Raw genomic sequence first — 23,538 nt, 5'->3', positions numbered from 1 at the left:
AAGTGTCCAAACGCTTGAGAAAAAAAGCTCCATTATCAGAACAGGCATGAATTTGCAGTTCCAACTCTGTACACACCCTGCATCTTTAATTCATGATGTTAGGGGCGAGACAGAAGATGATCTTCATGATCAAATGATGGGTGTTTACACTTGTAGTTCGGTTCTCTTGGTTACATTTCATCCAAAGGGAGAATACAATTGGAAACAACTACTAAAGAACTTTTTACTTTGTTGCAGCAACAACTGTATGTGGCGTCTGAGGTGGGCGTGACTCACCTGGCCTTGCACAGGTGTGACGTCTACGGCGAGGCCTGCGCAGACTGCTGTTTGGCCCGCGACCCCTATTGTGCCTGGGACGGCAAGTCCTGCTCTAGATACTCAGCCTCGCAGAAGAGGTAAATATGCACTTCAGGAAGACAAAACGGTTCACATCAAAGATCACATTCGAGTCATGAGCATTCATAAGAATATGGTCCTCATTTACAGTCACATCCTCCTGATTTTTGCGCATTGAATGTTGCTTTCATGCGGTCAGAAGCATTAGTCATTCTGGGCAATTTCTGGGGAAATTACAGTTTAAAGGGATTTTTTCACCCAAAAATTATTTACTCACCCTCAAGCCGTCCTAGATATTTTACTTTATAAAGTTTTAAATCTGGATATTTTTCTCACACAAACCCATCAATTCACTTCAGAAGGCCTTTATTAACCCCCCGGAGCCGTGTGGAGCACTTTTATAATGGATGGATGCACTTTTTTGGGCTTCAAATTTTGGGCTGCCATTCACTAATGCTTGGATTAGCCAGGACATTTTTTAATATAACTCCGATTGTATTCGTCTGAAAGAAAAATATCATATCCCATGATTTACAAGCCATCCTACGTGTATAATTTTCATTTTTGGGTGAAGAATCCCTTTAAGTTGTTTGAGACACACAGTTGTCTGTATGGACCTCATTTGCAGAAAGATGAAATCCCAGAAAGACGCATTGAACTATTCTCTCTCTACTGAACTTCATTCATAAGCATTCAACCTCTCATATCTTTTACCATGACGTATTTATGTAGGACATTTTTTCAAGTAATATATGGTGCAACATTGTTTGGGTTGAAAAAACACTAAAAGTAGAGTGTGTTAACTGAGAATTGGAATAACCAAATCTGCTAATCAGATGAGCTGCCCACTAAAATGTTGTCCTGTAATATATTTTCATGATCAGACACAGGTGGAAATACATTTCTTATCTTGTCATATTGGCTTCCTTTCAGACGCAGTCGGCGACAGGATGTCAAATACGGGAATCCCATACGGCAGTGCAGAGGATACAATTCCAACAGTAAGCCACTAGCATAATTCATATTTGCAAATACATAAATATATTATGTATAATATCAATAGATTTAATTAAGTCTGTTTTGTTTGTGAATATAGATCTGTCTAATAAACATTTTGTATGCACAACTAATATCATGAATGCAGCTTTATTCACTTTGATTCATTTTTCAAGTTTGTTTATATAAATTAAGCATATGCTGTATGTAAAATTCAGCCATGCTTTCTTTATGCAAGCCTGATGAGCAGTTAACAGAAAGCATAATTCTGCTGTGATCTGAATTTACTGTTGCGTCGAGTTTATTTACATGACCTCAGTTTGGCTGACACGACTCTCACATTCTACTGGCCCTGCCGTATTCATTCATGGCCAGCTCTCGTTCTCGCTCGAGTGCTGTGTTGATGTCTATGAGAAATGACGTGTTGTTCTTGTTCTCCAGCCAATAAGAACACTCTAGAGTCGGTGCAGTACGGGGTGGAGGGAAGCAGCACGTTTTTGGAGTGCCAGGCCAGATCGCCTCACGCCGCCATCAAATGGCACCTCCACCGAGACAACAGCGATAGGAGGAGAGAGGTGAGGACACACGAGTTACATGTCCATATTAGGCCTGTCAAATCTATTAATTGCATCTAACATAAAAGTTTGTGTCTATATAATGTGTGCATGTGTATTATATTTATATATACATTTAAGTCTCAACTTAATTCATTACTCGCGCACCCAGAAAGCAAAGTCTCAAGACAGCGCACATATACTGAATTTAGCTCTTTAACGTTGTCTTGCGCTTGAAAGGAGAAATTCATGCCAAAAATGCCCCCCCAAAAAATGCCTGTCTCGGCAAGTATCCTAGTAAACAGAATGACAGCACGTGTATCCGTATATTGGATCTGTGCATTATGGTGCGCATGTCAAGTCAGTGCAAAGATGCAAATAGACATTCTGCGGTGCGAATAACACGGCCGCGTTAACCAATCAGGAGCTTGCTCTAGTAGTGACAACAATGAGGACAAAATCATATGTAGATACCCGGAGCTGTACGATACATCTTAGTACTTTATAGAAACAGGAATAAAAAGGATCTTGAGGATCTCTACTCAATTTGAGCTATACATAGGGTAATTGGGACACTTTTTGTCATTGAGATGACTTGGAAAAAGCGTCCCAATCACCCTGAATTCACCCTATTGAGACTACAAGCTAGTTAAAGCTGGCAAATTGAGCTTATTCACCGTATTTTAAAACAGTCCGTGTCAGCCATTTCGAGACGAGCCGGCTGGCAGAAGCCCCTCCCATGATGCGAATTCGCGTCTGTTGTGCAGTGAATTTCACGCGCGAGTGAAGCGAGTAAACTCCAACTACGCGGGATTTATTCGCACAAGTCGTGTCTGGTGTGAACGCACAGTTAGTCTTAAAGTGACAGCATCCTAATAATCCTGCTGCTGCCTGTGTTTTTAATGTTAATCAAACAACAAAAGGACAAAGAAAAAGATCACTCACTGCTCTTGACTGAATAACTTTTGTAAAAAAAAAAAAAAAAAAAAAAAAAAAAAAAGATTAATCTTTAATTTACAATGGATATTATTCAATGTTTCTACCTGAAAACTACTAGATGCACCGTATGTGAGAAATTCATCCTTGCTGAATAAAAGTATTCATTTATTTCCAAAGAGAAAATAAATTCTTACTGATCCCAAACTTTTGCCCAGTAGAGTAAAATGCCTATCGGAATGCTTTCTGAAGGATCATGTGACACTGAAGACTGGATTCTGAAAAGTCATTTAAATTGTAATATTTCCCAATATTACATTACAAATTTTATTGTATTTTGGATCAAATAAATGGCGCCTTGCTGAGCAGAAGACTTCTTTTAAAAACCAAAAAATATTACAGATCCCAAACGTTTAAACAGTGCTGTACGTGTTTCATCGTAATTAATCACATCTAACCAGTGGCGGTTCTAGACCACGGTAACTAGGGGGCCACTTGTGCTTTTAGGGGGCACACGTTAACATTTATCTTAACCAGTAGTTAAATAGGTAGTTCACCTAAAAATGAAAATTCTATCACCATTTAACTCTCCCCCATGTCGTTCCAAATATGACTTTATGTTGAACACAATATTAACTTATTTATTTTATTAAACATCTAATACTCTATAAGGAACACTGGACAATTGGATAAAATAATATTATTTCTCGCTATATGTGAACAAGACTGAAATTATATTATTTTCTGTATCTTTTCTCGGGTATGGCTTGGCTATCTCTGTGGTGAAACACGTCTCTGTCATAGTCGCACATGAACGGTTCTTTCGTTGCGTTGGTCATAATTTATCTTTGATCATATTCCGAATTAGGAAGATGCAGCCAAAGATTACATATGTGGATGTGTTCGGAGAAATTTGCCATTGAAAAAATATATTTTAACTACCAGTATGTTTAAATGAACGAAATGACTGAATGGAATTCAAAGTTGTCAAGTCAGTGAAATTAATCTACAGTATCACTGCTGCGTATGGGTGAAGTTACACACAACAACGTGTATAAAGAGAGCTTATTTTATCTGTAATCAAGTGCGTAGCAACCATTATAGCCCGCGTTTACAACTATTTGAGCGAATGCAGACTGACGAATCATTCATAAACAGACTCTGCATTGGTTATTGGTTATGACACAATAAAGTACTCTTTTCATCACATACCACCACAGCAAAAACTGCACATTGGAACCAGTTTCAGAAAATGGTTTGGTGCGAAATGATTCCAAATTTAGGGGGGCCAAGCTTGTTGACACGGGGGGCACTGGCCTCCCCCTAGAACCGCCACTGCATCTAACAAAAAAGTTTGTGTGTGTGTATATGTATACATGTTATTCTGTTAGCTATCAATAAAGCAATGAACTCCTTAATTGATAATTCCTTAATTTCTCCAGGTCCGCACCGATGGGCGCGTGTTGAAGACAGATCAAGGCTTACTACTGCGTTCCCTCCAGTCCTCAGACTCTGGCATCTACGTCTGCACAGCCACTGAGAAGAACTTCAAGCACACCTTGGTCAAACTTCAGCTGGTGGTCTTGACCAACCAGGCAGTCAACAACGTCCTGGTGGAAACGGGCCGCCCTGCAGTCTCTCCGCTCCAGTCCAGCGCCTGGACCCCCAGCGCCGGACAATACAAAGACCTTCTGACCATCCTCAGTCAGCCCGAGATGGGCCTCATAAACCAGTACTGCCAGGACTATTGGCAGTACGGAGACCCGCTGACGGGGGTCATCAAGGACAAAGAGCTGAAGGAACAGAAGAAACCACGGAATCGCAGACATCACGGGGACGAGGAGGAGACATGAGGGGGTTTTCCACCCCCTGGTCCCATAGAAAAGACTTCTAAAAGAGGAAAACCTGGAAAAAAGAGAAACTTCCATCAAAAGAAACCGAACTTTGCAAGAAACAAACGGAATTCCCTTTTAACACGTAAAGATGATATCATACACAATATTTATTGTAGGTTGTATATAGTACCATTCTGTGGATTTCTTTGTACTTAAATAGAAAATGAATGCTCTTTGTGTATAAGTACCTAACGGGCAAATATTATTGTAATATTATTTTTATTGTCACAACTTCAAATGAAACAAAAAAAAAAGTCTCCAGTTTCCATCTTCCGGGCATTGACGACTTGTGTGTATATTGACATAAACTCATAGACTATGAACTATGTGGAACTGATGGGTAAGGAACGAGCGACCGGGGACGAATCTGCCCCACGGACTCTTCAACAGAAAGACAGACAAAGGCGGGGCAGGAGGCGGTGACATCATGCTCTTCACCACTAGTCCCACCCCTAAGTGCATTCTGGTCCCTCATTGGTTACAATGATACACCAGCTCATATTGTCTTCCTAATGTCACACTATATGCACAACACGTCTGTTTTCATTGCACAAACCAAGTTTCATAGCACAATTTTGTTTTTGTGAATGGACTAATGTAAAACAGCTGCTGAGGGCTCTTAGTAAGCTTTTATTGTTTTATTTGCCACTTTTGAAAAGACTAAAAGCACAAACCAACTTGCACCACACTGATGTCATGGTCATAATGTCCAGGTCATGTTTTACCCTTTAATTTTTTTTTTTTCTTCATTAAATAAAGCCAATTGAAAGTGTTATTTTCATATAAACATCGTTTCCACCATGTTTTATTTTTAATATTTTTTTATTTAAATTGGCACAAACGTGTACAAATGTAATTTTATAATTCGATTTGAATGGGGAAATGTGCTGAAAATATTGTCACAATGCAAAACTCTTAATGGTACTAAACTAAGCAAAAAATCTTTTTTTTACTTTGGGGTGAAATATGATCTGGACTGGATTTGTGAGATTCAGCCAATTATGGCACATAGCCTAAATTATGAATTTAGATAAACTGGTGAAGATTATAAAAGACACATCCTGATGTATGACAATAGCTGCATTCATTTTCAAAACACTGTATAGAGCATTTTATCATGGTTTTAAACTACTCGAGGTCTTGGGAAGCTGGCTTTCATTGTGCATGATTTATGTAGTGGTATTGTAATTACGGAATTAAAGCTAGCTGCGTTCCACTTCTTTCTGTTGATATGTTTTTATGGTAAGGTCAGTGTTGGGCAGAGTCTTCCTCTGAGAGGCTTACACATGCAAAACGGAGGGCAACTATTCACATTCAAACGATGACAAACTGTTTCCTCAACAGTTGATGGTATTGTTACTTTCCCTGCAAAACACCACACGGCCCCAAAACCAGTAAGAAGCAGTGTCTTACATCGAGAGAAAATGGTTGTACAATATCTTGGTATTTTTAAGATGTGTCTTTAGAAATATTTGTGTTTTTATTTTGTCATCAGTTTGAGACTAAATGCACAGGTGATGTTACTGTGATAATTGTGTAAATGATTTTCTTTCCCCTCTTGCTGTTGCTAACTAATAAATTAAAGCTCTATATTTTATAGTAATTCAACTGTTCATTTTTTTTCTTTACCAGCTTATTTTTTAATCACAGACTTGTGGAAGACTCCTGGACTGAGAATGGATTGCATACTGCATACATATGACTTGTATGCAGTCTTGGTTGTGTGTGAAGAACAGACCATAATAAGCCATTAATTTAGATTTCATGAAAGCAAAGCATCTTGCAGTGAGACTTCAGCAGCATCTCGTATAAGCGTACTGTATATCAACTCGAGCCTGTAGGTCGTCAATGACACCTAGTGTTCTTCATACGTCTACTACATACAAGGTGTTTTTAACGTGCATTTAGCAGATGCTTTTACCCAAACTGTACATTACAGAAACAATCGCTCTACAAGACTCATGTTCAAGCGCAATGTTTGTCAGACTCAAATCAGCCAATCCTGTTCCTGCCAATTATCGGTATATAGAAAAACCCTTGAAATTATGAACTCGCAATTCCGAGTTTATAACCTGTAATTCGGACTTTATATATAAACTAGGAATTTCGAGAAACAAATTCTTTTGAGTTTGTCAGAACATTGGTGTATTTTCTGTGGTGTTAGGATACTTGCGAGTCACGGTTGCCTAAAATAGCCTTTGTTTATATAAACGTTTGGACTTATAAGTGACTTATGCAGCAAACGTTTTAAAATATCTTGAAACATTACCTTAAAAATGACCTAAATCAGGCCTACTTTTCAAATCTTTTAACTGATAGTATTAATCAGTCAAAATCCTTACAGTCTGTTAATGGTTAACCAGTTAATTATGTGCATCCATAATTCCGATTTTTGTTTTCATGTTTCAGAGATTCCAAGTCGGACTTTACAACTCGCAATTCCAAGTTTCCAACTTGCAAGTTGGACTTTACAACTCGCAATTCCGAGTTTCCAACTTGCAAGTTGGACTTTACAACTCGCAATTCCGAGTTTCCAACTTGCAAGTCGGACTTTACAACTCGCAATTCCGAGTTTCCAACTTGCAAGTCGGACTTTACAACTCGCAATTCCAAGTTTCCAACTTGCAAGTTGGACTTTACAACTCGCAATTCCGAGTTTCCAACTTGCAAGTCGGACTTTACAACTCGCAATTCCGAGTTTAAAACCTCTAAGTCGGACTTTATATATAAACTAGGAATTTCAAGAAACAAATTCTTTTGAGTTTGTCAGAACATTGGTGTATTTTCTGTGGTGTTAGGATACTTGCGAGTCACGGTTGCCTAAAATAGCCTTTGTTTAAATAAACTAGTGGTGGGCATAGATTCATTTTTTTAATCTAGATTAATCTCACTGTAATCTTGGAATTAATCTAGATTAAAATGGCTCATTTAAATTGTGCCAAAGGCATTCAGAATATGTGTACTCGTAAGTAATCGTTTGTCTTTTTGTAGTATGAATAATAAATAACTTCTGTCCCTTTAAGATCTGACAAACGCATGGATCCCAAACACTGTTCCTGTGAGCTGGTTACGACTGTGTTTACGTTCAAACTCACCAAGATGGGCATTGAGACATTTTTGAGTGTATTTGACCATTAATAAGCTGGAAAAAGGAGCTCATTTTTGCACTTCTATGTCAGAGGCGGCTTTATTACGGTATGTGTGTGTGCGCTTCAGATGCGAGCGCGAAATCTGCGGGAATTAGTAGAATTAACGTTATTATGTACAACCCAGCGCGAAATTCAGACCGGTCACACCAATACTAACAAAAGTCCAGCAGAACACCCGTTCGCCGTGTTCAGAGGATTAACCGGACTGAATGAGAGGAGGCGGGTGCGTGTCAACTCACTGTCGGTCGGAGAGGAGAGCGCAGCTGATATCCATACTGTAGAAAATGAGTATTGTATCGTTTCAGATATTTCAGTATTGATACATAGCGAAATATGGATATTTTTGACAACAATAGTAGGCATACACACAGGTTTGAAGACTCATTCTCTCGCCCCCTACAGTGCAATTCGGCTAGGTGTACATCCGCGCTAGAATATCAAGGTGAAAGTCATCATAGCTTGCGTAGTATAGACCCAGCTCCCAACCCAACTTTGAGAATAGATTAACGGCGATATTTTTCTTTATCGCCCGATAAAGAGTCTCACGTTAACGCAGCGCGATAACGGCCCACCACTAAAATAAACGTTTAGACTTTAAGTGACTTATGCAGCAAACGTTTTAAAATATCTTGAAAAATTACTTTAAAAATGACCTAAATCAGGCCTACTTTTCAAATCTTTTAACTGATAGTATTAATCAGTCAAAATCCTTACTGTCTGTTAATGGTTAACAGGTTAATTATGAGCATCCATAATTCAGAGGTTTTTTTTATGTTTCCGAGATTCCAAGTCGGACTTTACAACTCGCAATTCCGAGTTTCCAACTTGCAAGTCGGACTTTACAACTCGCAATTCCGAGTTTCCAACTTGCAAGTCGGACTTTACAACTCGCAATTCCGAGTTTCCAACTTGCAAGTCTGACTTTACAACTCGCAATTCCGAGTTTCCAACTTGCAAGTCTGACTTTACAACTCGCAATTCCGAGTTTCCAACTTGCAAGTCTGACTTTACAACTCGCAATTCCGAGTTTCCAACTTGCAAGTCGGACTTTACAACTCGCAATTCCGAGTGTCCAACTTGCAAGTCGGACTTTACAACTCGCAATTCCGAGTTTCCAACTTGCAAGTCGGACTTTACAACTCGCAATTCCGAGTTTCCAACTTGCAAGTCGGACTTTACAACTCGCAATTCCGAGTTTCCAACTTGCAAGTCGGACTTTACAACTCGCAATTCCGAGTTTCCAACTTGCAAGTCGGACTTTACAACTCGCAATTCCGAGTGTCCAACTTGCAAGTCGGACTTTACAACTCGCAATTCCGAGTGTCCAACTTGCAAGTCGGACTTTACAACTCGCAATTCCGAGTGTCCAACTTGCAAGTCGGACTTTACAACTCGCAATTCCGAGTTTCCAACTTGCAAGTCGGACTTTACAACTCGCAATTCCGAGTTTCCAACTTGCAAGTCGGACTTTACAACTCGCAATTCCGAGTTTCCAACTTGCAAGTCGGACTTTACAACTCGCAATTCCGAGTTTCCAACTTGCAAGTCGGACTTTACAACTCGCAATTCCGAGTTTCCAACTTGCAAGCCGGACTTTACAACTCGCAATTCCGAGTTTATAACCTGTAATTCGGACTTTTTAACTCGCAATTCCAAGTTTATAACCTGTAATTCAGACTTTATATATAAACTAGGAATTTCGAGAAACAATTTCTTTTGAGTTTGTCAGAACATTGGTGTATTTTCTGTGGCATTAGGATACTTGCGAGTCACGGTTAATGAATATCGTTCCCAGTAATACAAAAGCTACAGCCTGTTGCTGCATTGTCTTTCTCTGGGCATCCCGGGCATCGCATTCAGGCGGAAATTTCATCATCACTATCCTCTTTTGTCTGTGTCCCCCTAACAGACAAACCTCTGTCTCTCTTATCTGATAGCTCCCATCATTCCCAGTGCCAGTGGTGGGCACAGTCGCATCAGTCAGCAGTGACGGGCTGTTCTCACCCACCGGGGTGATGGATGATTATCGGAGTGAATAGTTGAACACACTGAGGATAGAACAGCTCAGAAACCCACATGCTTATCTTCCCGACCCATCTCAGAGAGGGAAGCGGTGCCATCCTTTCAACACGCCATCATAGGCTGTCATTATTATGGAAAGGCCTCTATTCATGCTTAAAAAGTCTTTTGTTCACAGTTTCAAAACCTCTTTATCGGTCTGACATAAAAGCTTCAGAATATCTTTTATCGATTATGTTTTGCCCAAGCAGATGTTTTAAGAATTGTAGCACCCTGGTGAGAAATGAAAGCTCAGAAAAACACATTTTATGTAACCTGATGAGCCTTGAAGGAAATCAGGAGAAACGTTTGCTGGTCTTATCAGGGTGTGAGATCAGAGACGCGGAGGAAGCGAATTAATTGCAGAAGACTTTTTGAGAAGAGGCACCAGATCAAAGATAAAAGGGTGAGATGACGAATGTAGTAGGTTGAATAGAGTACAGGATTTGTAATGTTTTGTGGTCTGAACAGGACACGGAGTCGGCCACCACAGACTCTGATGTCATTAACATCCTCTAAAGTGGTTTAGATGCAGATGATAAATGTGGGTTCATCCTCAAACTAACAAATAGCCTAATGTCATTTGAGGTTTAGTGATGCATTTGGACAGAATCAAATCTTCTCAGTAACAGAAGAGAGAGAGAAGATTGTTGATTTTTTTGTCATGAACTTGGTTTTCTTTACCGATCAAATGTGTACTAAATAATGTGAACCAGCAGAGGGCAAGCTTTACTAAGCCTGTAGGTTGCTTTCTTTCTGATGCACTGCAGAGTATGCTATTATAGGGTTCTGCCATTTATGTACAAGTTAAATATAAAAGTCTGTATATGCATATGGATTTTACAATTATTTTGCTCATATCGGTGCAAACTATCAGTAAATTGTATAAAATGTATTTTAAAAAATCTTTTTATCTTTATGTTTTCAGACGCTTTCAAATTTTAAATTACTTTTTAAATGATATTACACAAAATATGTTATAATATTAAATATTATACAAAGATATGAGATGCGTGCCTGTGCATTTTAGGGCATTATAGTGGCGAAAAGTTTAACCAATCAGAATGTATTCCTGACCAGAGCCATAGAAAAAGAGAGTTGCGACAATAGTTACAAACAACTCTGCGCTGTCAGTCTGTTTGAATAGGATTAAGCAGGACAGACAGCACTTTCACTATATTTGCAGCAATTTCTGGTAAATATTATCACAATATGTGCAATGTGCATTGACTTCATCTGGGCTTTACAGTAGAATTTTATTCTGGGGAGAGATAATGTTGTTTAATGTTTTTTATGAGTGATCTGGTTATTTTTTGTGGGTCATGTGAGTGCATGATTTTACAGCGTTGAGTGCTGTAGCCTATCACGGGCATTTCTGTTGAAAATAATGACCAGTCATATGTTTCATTTACCAGGAATGAGAATCCATATCGATCAAAACAAGTTTTATAGTCTCAAAACGCTGAATGAATTTTAGGGCAAGTTTACTTTTTACACGAATCTTCCCATTATCTACAAATCCTCTCATCATAACAAAAGCACAGAGACGATTTAAATAAAGATTTATTGTCAAGTTTAGTTAGAAGTTTTTGTTTTCATGAGACTTTGTGATTTTCCTTAAGTACAAATACTTAAGTACAAATAAAGTAACAAAAATAGATATTTTAATGTTATAATAATGATTTGATAATCTATAAAAATTCATTCAAAAAAAGAGAAAAAATGGCTGTGCCAATAAGTGTTCCTCTTCCGCCGTCTACTGGTTAGTGGTAATTTCTCTAATGATGTTAATGTCCGAATGTTATTTTATGATACTCACATAAGCATACACAACAGGTGAATATAAATGAATGATTCTAGTATATACAGAATTTAACCCAAGAAAGAAGATTTAAATAATGTTTAAAAAAAAACAGGGCAACCAATTTAATTCAACTCTTTTTATCCAGGCGTAATTCATATTCATTATTCATAGGTGTTATACATTATTCCTTGAATGGGCTGACTTCATAGAAACGCTTTCGACAGAAAGATCTCAGAGAGACTAAAAACTGTTGAAATATGACAGATAGCATTTGGATATAGTAGCTGTTGCAGTGCTGCTCACGTCATCTAACTGCAGTTAGAGTCTACCCATATATTATATAACAATAAACATCAACTCTAGCGCTTCATAAAATACCACTTCTATTAATATTCTTGAGAGGTCAACTAATGCCATAAAATCTCAAAATATGCAGTAATTTCATCAATTTGCCAACGAGTGTGCTGGAGATGCACAGAAATGAATGGGGTTCAATGCTGGAACTATTGGTTGTTTTGAAACTATTGGTCACTCCATGACGCTTTACTTCCACATTCCTCAGGTCCTATGGAATATCTCAGTTTTCACGTGTCGTCACACGCTTATAGGAACGCCCACCTGGAGGGCAAAACAAGGCTCTTCTCCATTGCCCGCCGCTAGTCATTTTTACCAGGATTGTAGTCAGTATTAAAGCGGTAAGACAGTGATATTAAAATACCAAATTCAATATACACCTTATTGATGTTGCATACTTTGTACAGGAAAGCAGACGAACACAGAATATTAGTGCAACACAAGATTTCTCGTTAGGTGTTTTCCCCATCGAAACCCATGAACCGTTGCGTTTATATTCTTGCCTCATCTACTCGCCTGTATATAGTATGCATCATCAAAAAGGTGTAAACTGAATTTGATCTTTTAATATCACCGTTTTAGTACATTACGGCACTTTAAAGGTGGGTTGCACTAAAGATTCTTTAGCCTGTCTTCAGTTCACCCTCCGTCTGCTGCTTGATCAGCTCTATAACGGTTTTACTGCGTATTTTATCTGTTTAAAATGAAGTGGTGCAACGACTCGATTTAAAATAAAACCCATATCAACAAATCCTTTAAACTTTGCTCAATTTAGTCCTTATTGGTGCAGCTCACCCTATAGTGTTTTTCGCGTTATGCGTTTTAAAAACTTCCCGCTGTTTTCAGTGAATGAAATACTGCAGCAGGTGCTGTATATGGATCATATGTGCCCAAAACGTGCATCTTGTTCACATATTTTTGTTTTAAGATGGAAATTTGACAGGCTTGTGCTGCCGGTCTATGGAGTTCTATGGCGGTTTTGCCCTCCAAGGCTCCGCGACAGTCACGTGACTGAAAACTTTGGATGGAAGTGTCACTCTGTTTTTCAACGGCTCTGTTCCTGACGTTTACCAGCAAAGTGAACTCCACCCCTTAATTATATTTAAAGGGTAACTAAACCCCAGCTCAGAGCTTAACTCCACCCACTGGCAATTTTTGAAAAATGCTGGAAAAGTGGGCAGAGCCCAGCGGCGACAGAGGGAACGAACCGAGGGCGGGGCTGAGCGGAGGGCGTGCACCTGAGACCCGCAGTGATGGATTGATTGACAGCTGACTGGCTCGCGAGTCGCAAAGATGGAGAATGACTGGAGTGAGCCAGCTTTGCAACAGAGCGGTCATTCTCCTACCTTCACCTAAAGTGGAGGAGGGTGAATTGTCTGTGGACACAGACCCAGAGCGTTATCAATGCGAGCCGCTGGCTCAAACCGCATTAATGCTGCTTTCACGTGCTATCGGAAATTTGATAATTCCGACTTCTGAAGTCGTAATTACGAGCTCATTGCATTCAAGTTTCAGAATGTGAGGGCTTTCATGTGCAATTTTTACCTAGGAAACTCGTATTTACGATAATTACGAGAGCACGTGAAGGCAGCATTACTCCCGATGGCGGCAATGCTAGTGAAGCAGCAGCGCAGCAAGAGAACTGGCCTAATCTATGAACAGTCAAATCCTTACACTGAATGCCACTAAAAATAGATCAGATATCTGATACATAGGATGTATTTTCATTCAAATTAACTGAATCAATAAGCAGCGCAGGACCAATAAGTTCAAACCTAAAAGCCTATTATAAACGAATTTCCTAAAATAAATTAGACTATATACGCCAGCACGTTACGGTATTGTTATTCGTTACCGCGGCAACCACTTGCGTGTCAGGGTTTGAAAGCGCGTCTTATGTATGCAAATCATCTGTACACATGACGGGTGGGAATAATAGGGCTTGGGTGTCGCGTTGCATTCTGGGACGTGGCGGCCATGTTGATGGCCTCGCAAATGTAAACATACAGCAAATCGAACGAGGAGAAGCAGAGTTGGGAGAAAGAAAAACTATGTTAAAATCCCGAAAAGGATGTGGAATTTACAGGGATACGTTAAATAGGGAATTTTACGATGCTAGTGAAGCAGCAGCGCAAGAGAACTGACCTAATCTATAAACAGTCAAATTTCACTACTTGCAAATAAACACTGAAAAACATCTGATTGTGTGACACTTCTTGCTTTTGCACATTATACTGTTATTGCGTCTTGTTTATAAGACACATACTTTTAATTTAAGTATATTTATTGTGAAGATTGTGGGTATGGATGCAACCGACACTTATGGCTGTATTTAATACTAAATTATATTATATACAATAATATTAAATTTGCAAGAAAAGCCTGACCTGTACTGACACAACTGCATTATTTAATCGTATTTTCTTCATTACAATGTTAAAGCAAGTGTCAAGTCAGTTTCATTCATAATGTTTCTACTTCATGTAACATGACAGTTGTCATACTGGAGTGAAGAAAACATTTCTGAGGGCGTGGTGAGCTCGTGCCAGGGGCGCGGATAGTGAGCCGTTGGAAGTGCCATCCGACGTCACGATGTACCACAACGTCCAATAGGAAAATTCAACTGCAGTAGCCACCGTTCAACCTTAAAGCTACACTGTGTGATATTTTCCCCCATCTAGTGGTGAACTTGTATATGACCATCCAGTGAATTTTAGTTTCTGTTCTGTTCAATTCCGATTTCGTTTTAACTCCTACGGTGGCCGATTTAGTCCAAGATTAATATGGCTTCCAGTTCGACCTCGTCCACATTCGACACGGTGCCTGTGAGATATTCTGTGCGCAGTGGGATGGTTGGAACTCAACTGGCCTAATTATTCGGCTAGAAAGAACTGCAGCTAATCCAGAGTGAACTTTGATGATAGTAATGTTTATTCAGTCATCCAATTGCAAGGCATAAACAGGTTTGCATGGATATGTACATAAATGTGGTTTCTGTGAGAGAACAAATTAGGATGGTAAATATACATGATAATGACATGACAGAATATACACAGTTAAGAACTGTATAACTATACTTATAAGTTACATTTGTATAATGTAACCGTAAACCAGAGCTTATTGTACCACATATAGGCGCTAAATGCAGCTGCATTAAAAGGAGCGGATCTGCCGCTGCTAACAAGCGGTGTCCGGTTACAAAAGTGTGTGCGCAGGTTTAGCTCTGTATAACAAGTGTTAATATGCCGATCAGACCTGATACATATTTCCATCAACATACATTACAAGCAAATATTTTCTATTAACGAATAAACATTGTTAATAACTGAATGACTATTCAAATAGGTGAGCATTACGCTATTGTATGTTGACACAAAAATACTTCTGAGGTAACATCAACTGAATTACATGATGACACACTCTGAAACACATCCACAATGACAATAACTATTATTACTTACGGAGTTATTAACGCACAGAAATACCACACAAGGAAAAACAGACTTTTGATGAATAAACAAGCCAGGAAAACTCCGTATAACTCTGTTACTGGAGCTGCTGAGATGAAAACTCTCTGCGCATGCACCAGACAAGTCTGAACAAGTTGACGCGCACAGTGTTAAAACCGGTTAAAACGCGAAAGGCGAAGCTTGAATTTACGGGTATGTCCCTCTTTGGCTAATGTACTTTCAAGATGGAGGGGCAACATGGCGACCACCGTTAGATCCCATTACCTTATGTATTTTCAATGGCATATTATAAACTTACGAGAATACTTTATTACTTGAAAGAAGTAAATATACATTAATGAGCACATATATTTTTGAAAGAACTACGTGTTTTTAGCTAAGAATAGACTAAAAAAGTTACACAGTGTAGCTTTAAGAGGGCAGCACTTTGGCGGTTTTACACAATATTTTATAGAATTAAAACACTTTATACTCAAATGTTAAAACATTCACTCGAATCAATGAACAGCATTAATAAAGCCCCAGTATTACAGATCATTAACTAAAAAAAGGTTGGTTTAAGGTTTAGTTACCCTTTAAAAGGCGTTACTCACGTGCTATTTGAATGGTAGCGGACCATGGCAAACTTTACTGATGTTTCATTGAATCCGTTTGCACTCCAAAAAAATTCCTGCAAGAGCTGAAGTGCTGAACAAATAAAGTAAAGAAGTTCGCATTAACGCCTCGTACACAAACTCTCTCTCCATGGCATTCTCATTAACATAATACAGCGAAATACACAAAAAAATATTCATTACAAATAACAATAAACAAGCACATACACACCTTATTCCTTTACGGGGGGTGCTTAACAAACTGCAAACTTTATATCTGCCAAAACACTCTGATGAACCACGAGCTCTCACTATTTTTATCCGCATCGCGCCTTGGACAACAACCCGTCAAAATAAAAGTCCCTACTTATAAGACAGACCTTAAACCTATTTAAACACACATAAATGTCAAAAATGTACACAAAAACAAATAATACGATAAATCACAATGAAGTCTGTTACAGGAAATGTCCTACTTCCCACTTCTGAAGTCGTGATTACAAGCTCATTGCATTCAAGTGCTATATATAAAGATATACAGCTCTGGAAAAAATTAAGAGACCACTCCAGTACCTTAAAAGTAATTGGAATCAAATAATAACGATTGACTACGCCAAAAGAGTTGAAAAGAAACGTTTTGAGTGAGGAAAAGAAGGGTTCAATTCTGGCTTTACTAGGATACAGAGACTTCAAATTTTAAGGACAGCAGTTTAAAAGAACAGGGACAACAAAGCTATACAGACCAGCAGAGGATGAAAACGACTCTCCACTGACTGGGATGACTGCCAACTCATTCCAATGTCACTCAACAACTGCAGGATGACATTGTGACCTACAAAAAGAATGGCAAATGGCAGCTGGAGTGAAGTGCACAGGCTCCTAGGGGCAGGGCTGAAGTCGTACAAAGCTAGAAAAAGCCCTTCATCAATGAGAAGCAAAGAGGAGCCAGGCTGAGGAGGTTTGCAAAAGACCATTAGGATTGAACTGTAGAGGACTAGATTAAGGTCATCTTCTCTATTGATCCAATTTTCAGCTTGGTCATCTAATGGTTAGACGGAGACCTGGAGAGGTCTACAAGCCACAGTGTCTCGCACCCACTGTGAAATTTGGTGCAGGATCGGTGATGGTCTGGGGGGGGGCTTCCGCAAGGCTGGAATTGGGCACATTCGTTTTTGAATCATGCCATGTACAAGGTTGTCCTAGAAGAAAACATGCTTCCTTCTGCTCTGACAATGTTCCCCAAATCTGAGGATTGTTTTTTCCAGCAGGTCAATCAAGGTGTGGATGAAGGACCACGAGATCAAGACCCTGTCATGGCCGTCACAATCCCCAGACCTGAACCCCACTGAAAGCCTCTGGAATGTGATCAAGGAAGATGGATGGTCACAAGCCATCAAACAAAGCCGAGCTGCTTGAATTTTTGCACCAAGTCACCCAACAGCAATGTGAAAGACCGGTGGAGAGCAGGCTGAAAATTATTCTACTGAAAACACTGCATCTTTTTTGTTATTTTGTTGTCATTTGCTGAAGAAAAAAAAATGCTCTAAAGGGCGTTTATTTGGAATAATAATGGTCGTTTATAGAATAAAACAATGTTCATTTTACTCCAACACCTATAAATAGTAAAACCAGAGAAACGGGTCATTTTGCAGTTTTCTCTTAATTTTTTCCAGAGCTGTATGTACATTTGCACCAACAACAAGACAAGGCGATGCAGCTGTAGCTGAAAAAAAAAATACTATTGAAGAATAGCAACCACAGCAGCAATCGTTCTACCCTCCACTAAGTTTATGGCCGACACAACTCGGGAACTTGGGTAAGTTATACCAAAATTATCTTTCTTTCAGCACATGCCATATAACATTAAATTGAGTGCACACCACAAGACATTAATTTCCAAGTATAAAACATTACATTAAAGGGGGGGGGGGGGTGAAACACTCAGTTTCAGTCAATCTCATGTCAATCTTGAGTACCTATGAAGTAGTATTGCATCCTTCATATCTCCGAAAAGTCTTTAGTTTTATTATATTTATGAAAGAAAGATTCAGTGGAGGCCTGTCGTGTGCAGCGCATTTAAATGAACGAGTCGATAGCTAACAACACAAAGACGTTTGAAGCAGTTTTACTCACCGTTCACGACCGTGAACCTTAATCGCTGGGACTGCTCCATCTTTCAGCATTAGACGAGCTAAAAATCCGACGTCGAACTGGGCCTTGCTTATAAAATGCAGCCGAAATGCAGGGAACAAACAACACACTTGTAGAACTCCGTTGCTGCTCCGGAAAAACAAACTCCATCCACTCTCCCATTAACGCTGGGTTCTTTGGGAAGCTGTACAGGGTTGTCTTGCCCTGACAACCAAAAACACAAATCTTTGGTGACATTGTTGATGTTGTGAAGTCCTGTGACTGCAGCGCAGCCGAGCAAAGCGCTTTGATGAGCGTACTGCTTTCGCTCTCTCGCTTTGGTCTACGGGTGCGCGCGCGCCCTTCCAGGAGAAGTGTCCTTAGGACCCGTATAAGGAAATTCCACCCCATTTGACGTCACATATACCCATACTCGAAAAAAACTTTCCGAAACTTGTGAGAAACCTGAAGGAGTATTTTTGCCACGGAAATACTCCTTAAAACATCCAACTTTTATTTTTTTACTTTGTCCATGTTTAGCATGGGAATCCATGGGAATCTTTAACAGTGTAAAAAGCTCAGTATGCATGAAACAGCATTTTTCTTTAGTTAACCAACAGAATTAGAACAATAATAAATATCACCTTATGAATTAATCATTTTGACTTAGCACTCTTTATGTTGCATTTAACTTAAACTGATAATAGTTATCACTTGTAGTTAACCATATTGATCTTTTTTAACCCACTACAAAGGCAGCAATAAAGGATTAGTTCACTTCAAAATGAACATTTCCTGATAATTTACTCACCCCCATCTCATCCAAGATGTTCATGTCTTACTTTCTTCAGTGGAAAAGAAATTAAGTTTTTTGAGGAAAACATTTCAGGATTTTTCTCCACATAATAGACTTCAATGGCAACCAAAATGTTGAAGGTCCAAATCAATGCAGTTTCAAAGGTCTCTGCACGATCCCAGCTGAGGAATAGGGTCTTATCTAGCAAAACCATCAGTCATTTTCTAAAAAAAAAAAAAGCATTTATATACTTTTTAACCTATATTGCTCATCTTGCGCTGCTCTGCGACACACCACGGATTGTGCAGTCACGTCGCAAAGGTCACGCTAGACGTAGGCAGAAGTTCCGCTCCCGTGTTTACAAAGTGCACATGCGAAGAAGACTAATACAAACATCCTTTAGCAAAAAAAGGTAAAACAACGATGTCGGACGATTTTGAAGTTGGAGATGGAGGTTTTTTTTGTAAAGGGCGTTTGTATTAGTCTTCTCACATTCGCTTGGGGCGGTACTTCCGTCTACATCTAGCCTGACCTTTCTGACGTGATTTTGCAATCCGTGGCGCATCACAGAGCAGCACAAGATGAGCAATTTAGGTTCAAAAGTATATACATGTTTATTATTTCTTGAAAATGGCCGATGGTTTCGCTAGATAAGACCCTGTTCCTTGGCTGGAATCGTGCAGAGACTCTGAAGCCCTTTGAAACTTCACTGATTTGGACCTTCAACCATGAAGTCCATGAAGAAAATCCTGGTATGTTTTCCTCAAAAATGTAATTTATTTTCACTGAAGAAAGAAAGACATGAACATCTTGGATGAGATGGGGTGAGTAAATTATCAGTAAATTTTCATTTTAAAGTCAACTAATCCTGGTGCAGTATGTAAGAATGACAGCTAGTGGTTGAAATGGGTACTGCAGTCCAAATTCAAAGTATTGATTGCTCCGCCCCCTCCTTCTCAGACTCCACGCTCCGGTTGCCAGATTGAGGTCAGGCGCAATTGACAATAGAAGGCGAGGAGACTCACACACTGTATTGATTTATGATGAGTTGATATCGCATTTTAATATGTTCCCGTTCATAGAGATTTTTTGATGGGCGCTGAGGCTTTTTTTGGGTTGGGTGGAATCTGTGATCTCTGACCCATGCAGTTTGTGTTTTCCGCCAACTGGCAACCTGTGGTGGAGAAATACTATTGGGTAAATTGGCAACATGCAGACCAAACCAAAAACAGACATTCCAACACGGAAAGCACATTTCAAAGTAAAACAACTGGCTGTAGAATTGGTTTTCAGAAAAACCAGTATGTGAACTTAGCATGTTTCCTAAATATCTGCACACATATTATGGTAGTTGTATTCATTAGTACAGTCAAAAACTTACATACAGCACCTTTAATGGCATCAACAGCATTGAAGGCCAAGACTTAAATGCACTGGCTGCCTCTGCTCTAGTTTATTCATGGTTTTGTGACAGAGCCCTGACACTCCTGTATTGTTTGTCTTGTGTCATGCTCGAGCTGCGTACTCTTCTGTCTTTGTGAGTTTTGTGTGTGGGGCATGGTGCATTCGCTCATTCTCGTGCGCTCTGTCTTGTCGTGGGAGCGTGCACTTTTTTGTCCGTGTGTGTCGTGTTCTGTGTAGCACGCGGTTCGTGTTTACATCGGCCGCGTGCTTTCCTGTTATGTTTTGTCTTATGTTGTGTGGCACGTGGCTGGTGTTTTTCCACTGGCTGCGTGCTTTCATGTTGTCATGTTTTGTCGGTCATGCGGGTGAGAACTCATCAGCTGCATTTATTCATGTCACGTTTGGTGTGAGCACATGTCTTGTCAAGTGTTTCTTTGTGCCATGTGCTCATGTCTATTGTCTAACCCCGCCCACCTTATTTCCTGAATATTGGTTCATTTGCGCCACCTGTCTTCCCTCGTTACCCTTTTTTGTTTGTTCCCTATTTAATCTCCTTGTGTTTGCAGTCCTGTGCTGGATCGTCATCAACTGTTACCCGTCGAATGTACCTTATGTTTCCCTGCTCCCTGCAAGTCAAGTCCAGTCAAGCCATGTCTGTTTTTCCCCCTCAGGGTAGTTTTGGTTTGTCTTGTTTTATTTTATTATTATCAATAAAAGACCTATTTCCTCTGCATCTGAGTCCTCGCTCCTTTCCCTTCTCCAACCCTGACAGCCTCTGGTGCATATCATCTGTGGAATTATATTTCCATTCACTATGACTTCCCTTTCCCATTCTCCCAATGCCATATACAAAACCACCTTGCAAATCAATTTCTTCACTTCTTTTCATCTTTTTTTCTGCCATCTAACATATCCTCATAGGACATAGGTAGCATTGGACAAGTATTAATAGAGGTCGACGTTGAGAAGAACAGTGTAAACTATAACACTATAAGGATGTCCCTTGTTGAGACTGACACTACATCCCTCCATGCCAAATAATCACTCTAGGAGCTCTGTGCAAATGAGCCCACTGCATGCAGGCAGTATTCCAATACTGTTCATGTGACTGTCTACTAAAATAACCTGAGATGAATGGTTTTCTCAGCGCTTTTTGACAACCCAAAGTCTCACATTCTAAGCATGTTAAAATGAATACTTGTTGCATGCAGCAAAGAACTACGACTACTAACGGATGATCATTCAAGGATGTGTTTATTTTGAAAGCATGAAAGTCATTTGAAGAATACAGAGGTTAAAGTGGAGAGAGGCCAGTCCTCAGTGTATTCACAGGTTCACAGTCAACCAAACTGAGAAGAACATCTGAGAGAATGAGGAAATCAACAGACACCCAACACCAAAGGCAATAGTGAAGCACTATTTAAAAAAATTGCTTTGAATTGTGTAACACAGTATCTAGTTGCGGTTTTAGTATACATATAAAAAAACACATTTTTTTTCAGACCTACATGAAACATTACTTATCACTCTTTATTTTAGATCTTACCAGTTTGCACTTTTTGAATTTTAAAACGAAATTAAAGACAAATTACATCTCAAAGTCTCAGGGTAGATAGAACGAATAAAGGTGCGAGACAGATTTTAGAAGAGAAATATCACTTTATAAGATCAAAGAGAAATGAAAGATACAAAATGACAATGACACGTACGATGTAAAGTATATCAAAGCTGACTTCAGAAACCTGTGACAACCCGTGCTGAGCATCACCTTGAAATCAACAGACCACTGACAGCGTAATTGCATATCAAGGCCTTCTTTAGTCAAACCTCCACTGACTCCAATGATGTTTCGAAAATGACAGCATGGCACCACTGCACAACAATTACAAATCGTTGGCCGCTGGAGGGGAAACTCATCACTGTTTTCGTACTGTATGACAGGTTCCAAACAATTGTACAATAGGTGCACTGGCTTCATCAAGTCCTGACCTTCTCGCCCTTCCACAATGACGTCACTATTGTCAACTTCAATGGAGGACAGGCCAATCAGAAATCGAGAGTGCTCACATGGACACTGACATTGAGAGTAGCATCACAGTATCGCAGTTGTAGACTATTGCTCATTTTAAGAGGTCGACCGTTTCGATTTTGCTTTCGTTAAGCTCTTGTAATCCTACATCGCCTGCCGTTTCTCTGTGCTAAAATATGTTTGTAAACTGAAAACAACACAACAAAAATTAGAATGCATAAGCTAAATAATGAATAAGTACTGGCATCATGAGTAACAGTAAATTCCACACACTAGTGAAGCATGATCGTTTAAAGGGATAGTTCACCCAAAAATAAAAATGATCCCATGATTTACTCACCCTCAAGTCATCCTAGGTGTATATGACATTCTTCTTTCAAAACGAATAAATTCTGAGTTATGATAAAAAAGTTCAGGCTAATCCAAGCATTTTTATAGCAGTAATATTTGCTCTATTTTTGAAGTCCATAAAAAATGCATCTGTCCGTCGAATAACGTGCTCCACACGGCTCTGGGGTGTTAATAAAGGCCTTCTGAAGCGAATCAATGCGTTTGTGTAAGAAAAATATCCATATTTAAAAATGTACAAAGTAAAGTTCCAGCCGATCGCCTTCTGTATTCAATTTATGGAAAAAGTGTTGAAATCGATCGAAAGACAAACGCGACCAGGTACACTATTCAGTACGCATCTTGAATTGCGAGATGGCACTTTCAACACTTTTCCACGGAAGGCGATTGGCTGGAACTTTACTTGATTTTTTGACGGACAGATGCATTTTTTATGGACTTCAAAAACAGAGCAACTATTACTGCTATTATAATGCTTGGATTAGCCTGGACTTTTTTTTATATAACTGATTATATTCGTCTGAAAGAAGAATGTCATATACACCTAGGATGACTTGAGGGTGAGTAAATCATGGGCTAATTTTCATTTTTGGGTGAACTATCCCTTTAAAGAGAAAGGGCTGTTTAAATTGTGAAATATCTATAAAATAAGTAAAAAGCAAAAAAGCTATAATGTAAAATGTTTA

General features: G+C 39.3%; 1 protein-coding gene and 1 long non-coding RNA gene across 3 annotated transcripts in view; one reads left to right on the top strand and one right to left on the bottom strand.

The window, feature by feature from the left end:
- sema3fb (sema domain, immunoglobulin domain (Ig), short basic domain, secreted, (semaphorin) 3Fb) overlaps positions 1–6,318 on the top strand; it is a 76,163-nt gene extending 69,845 nt beyond the window's left edge. For both annotated transcript variants that reach the window (XM_079844773.1, XM_079844772.1), the window contains 4 exons: positions 238–395; positions 1,270–1,337; positions 1,774–1,907; positions 4,265–6,318. In XM_079844773.1, coding sequence (XP_079700899.1) covers positions 238–395; positions 1,270–1,337; positions 1,774–1,907; positions 4,265–4,675 — 771 coding nt within the window. In that variant the 3' untranslated portion in view covers positions 4,676–6,318. The remainder of the gene's footprint in view (positions 1–237; positions 396–1,269; positions 1,338–1,773; positions 1,908–4,264) is intronic.
- LOC307143301 lies at positions 2,975–16,484 on the bottom strand. The gene is made up of 3 exons (XR_013818591.1): positions 16,378–16,484; positions 16,146–16,239; positions 2,975–4,727 (listed from the first exon to the last, which is right to left on the bottom strand). It is a non-coding gene; the product is annotated as an uncharacterized lncRNA (long non-coding RNA).
- Between the last annotated feature and the right edge of the window lie 7,054 nt (positions 16,485–23,538).

Source organism: Gobio gobio, assembly GCF_949357685.1.
Source record: "Gobio gobio genome assembly, chromosome: 19".
NCBI lineage: Eukaryota > Metazoa > Chordata > Actinopteri > Cypriniformes > Gobionidae > Gobio > Gobio gobio.
Note: the sequence above shows the minus strand (reverse complement) of the source record. Positions and strands in the feature narration are given on the sequence as shown.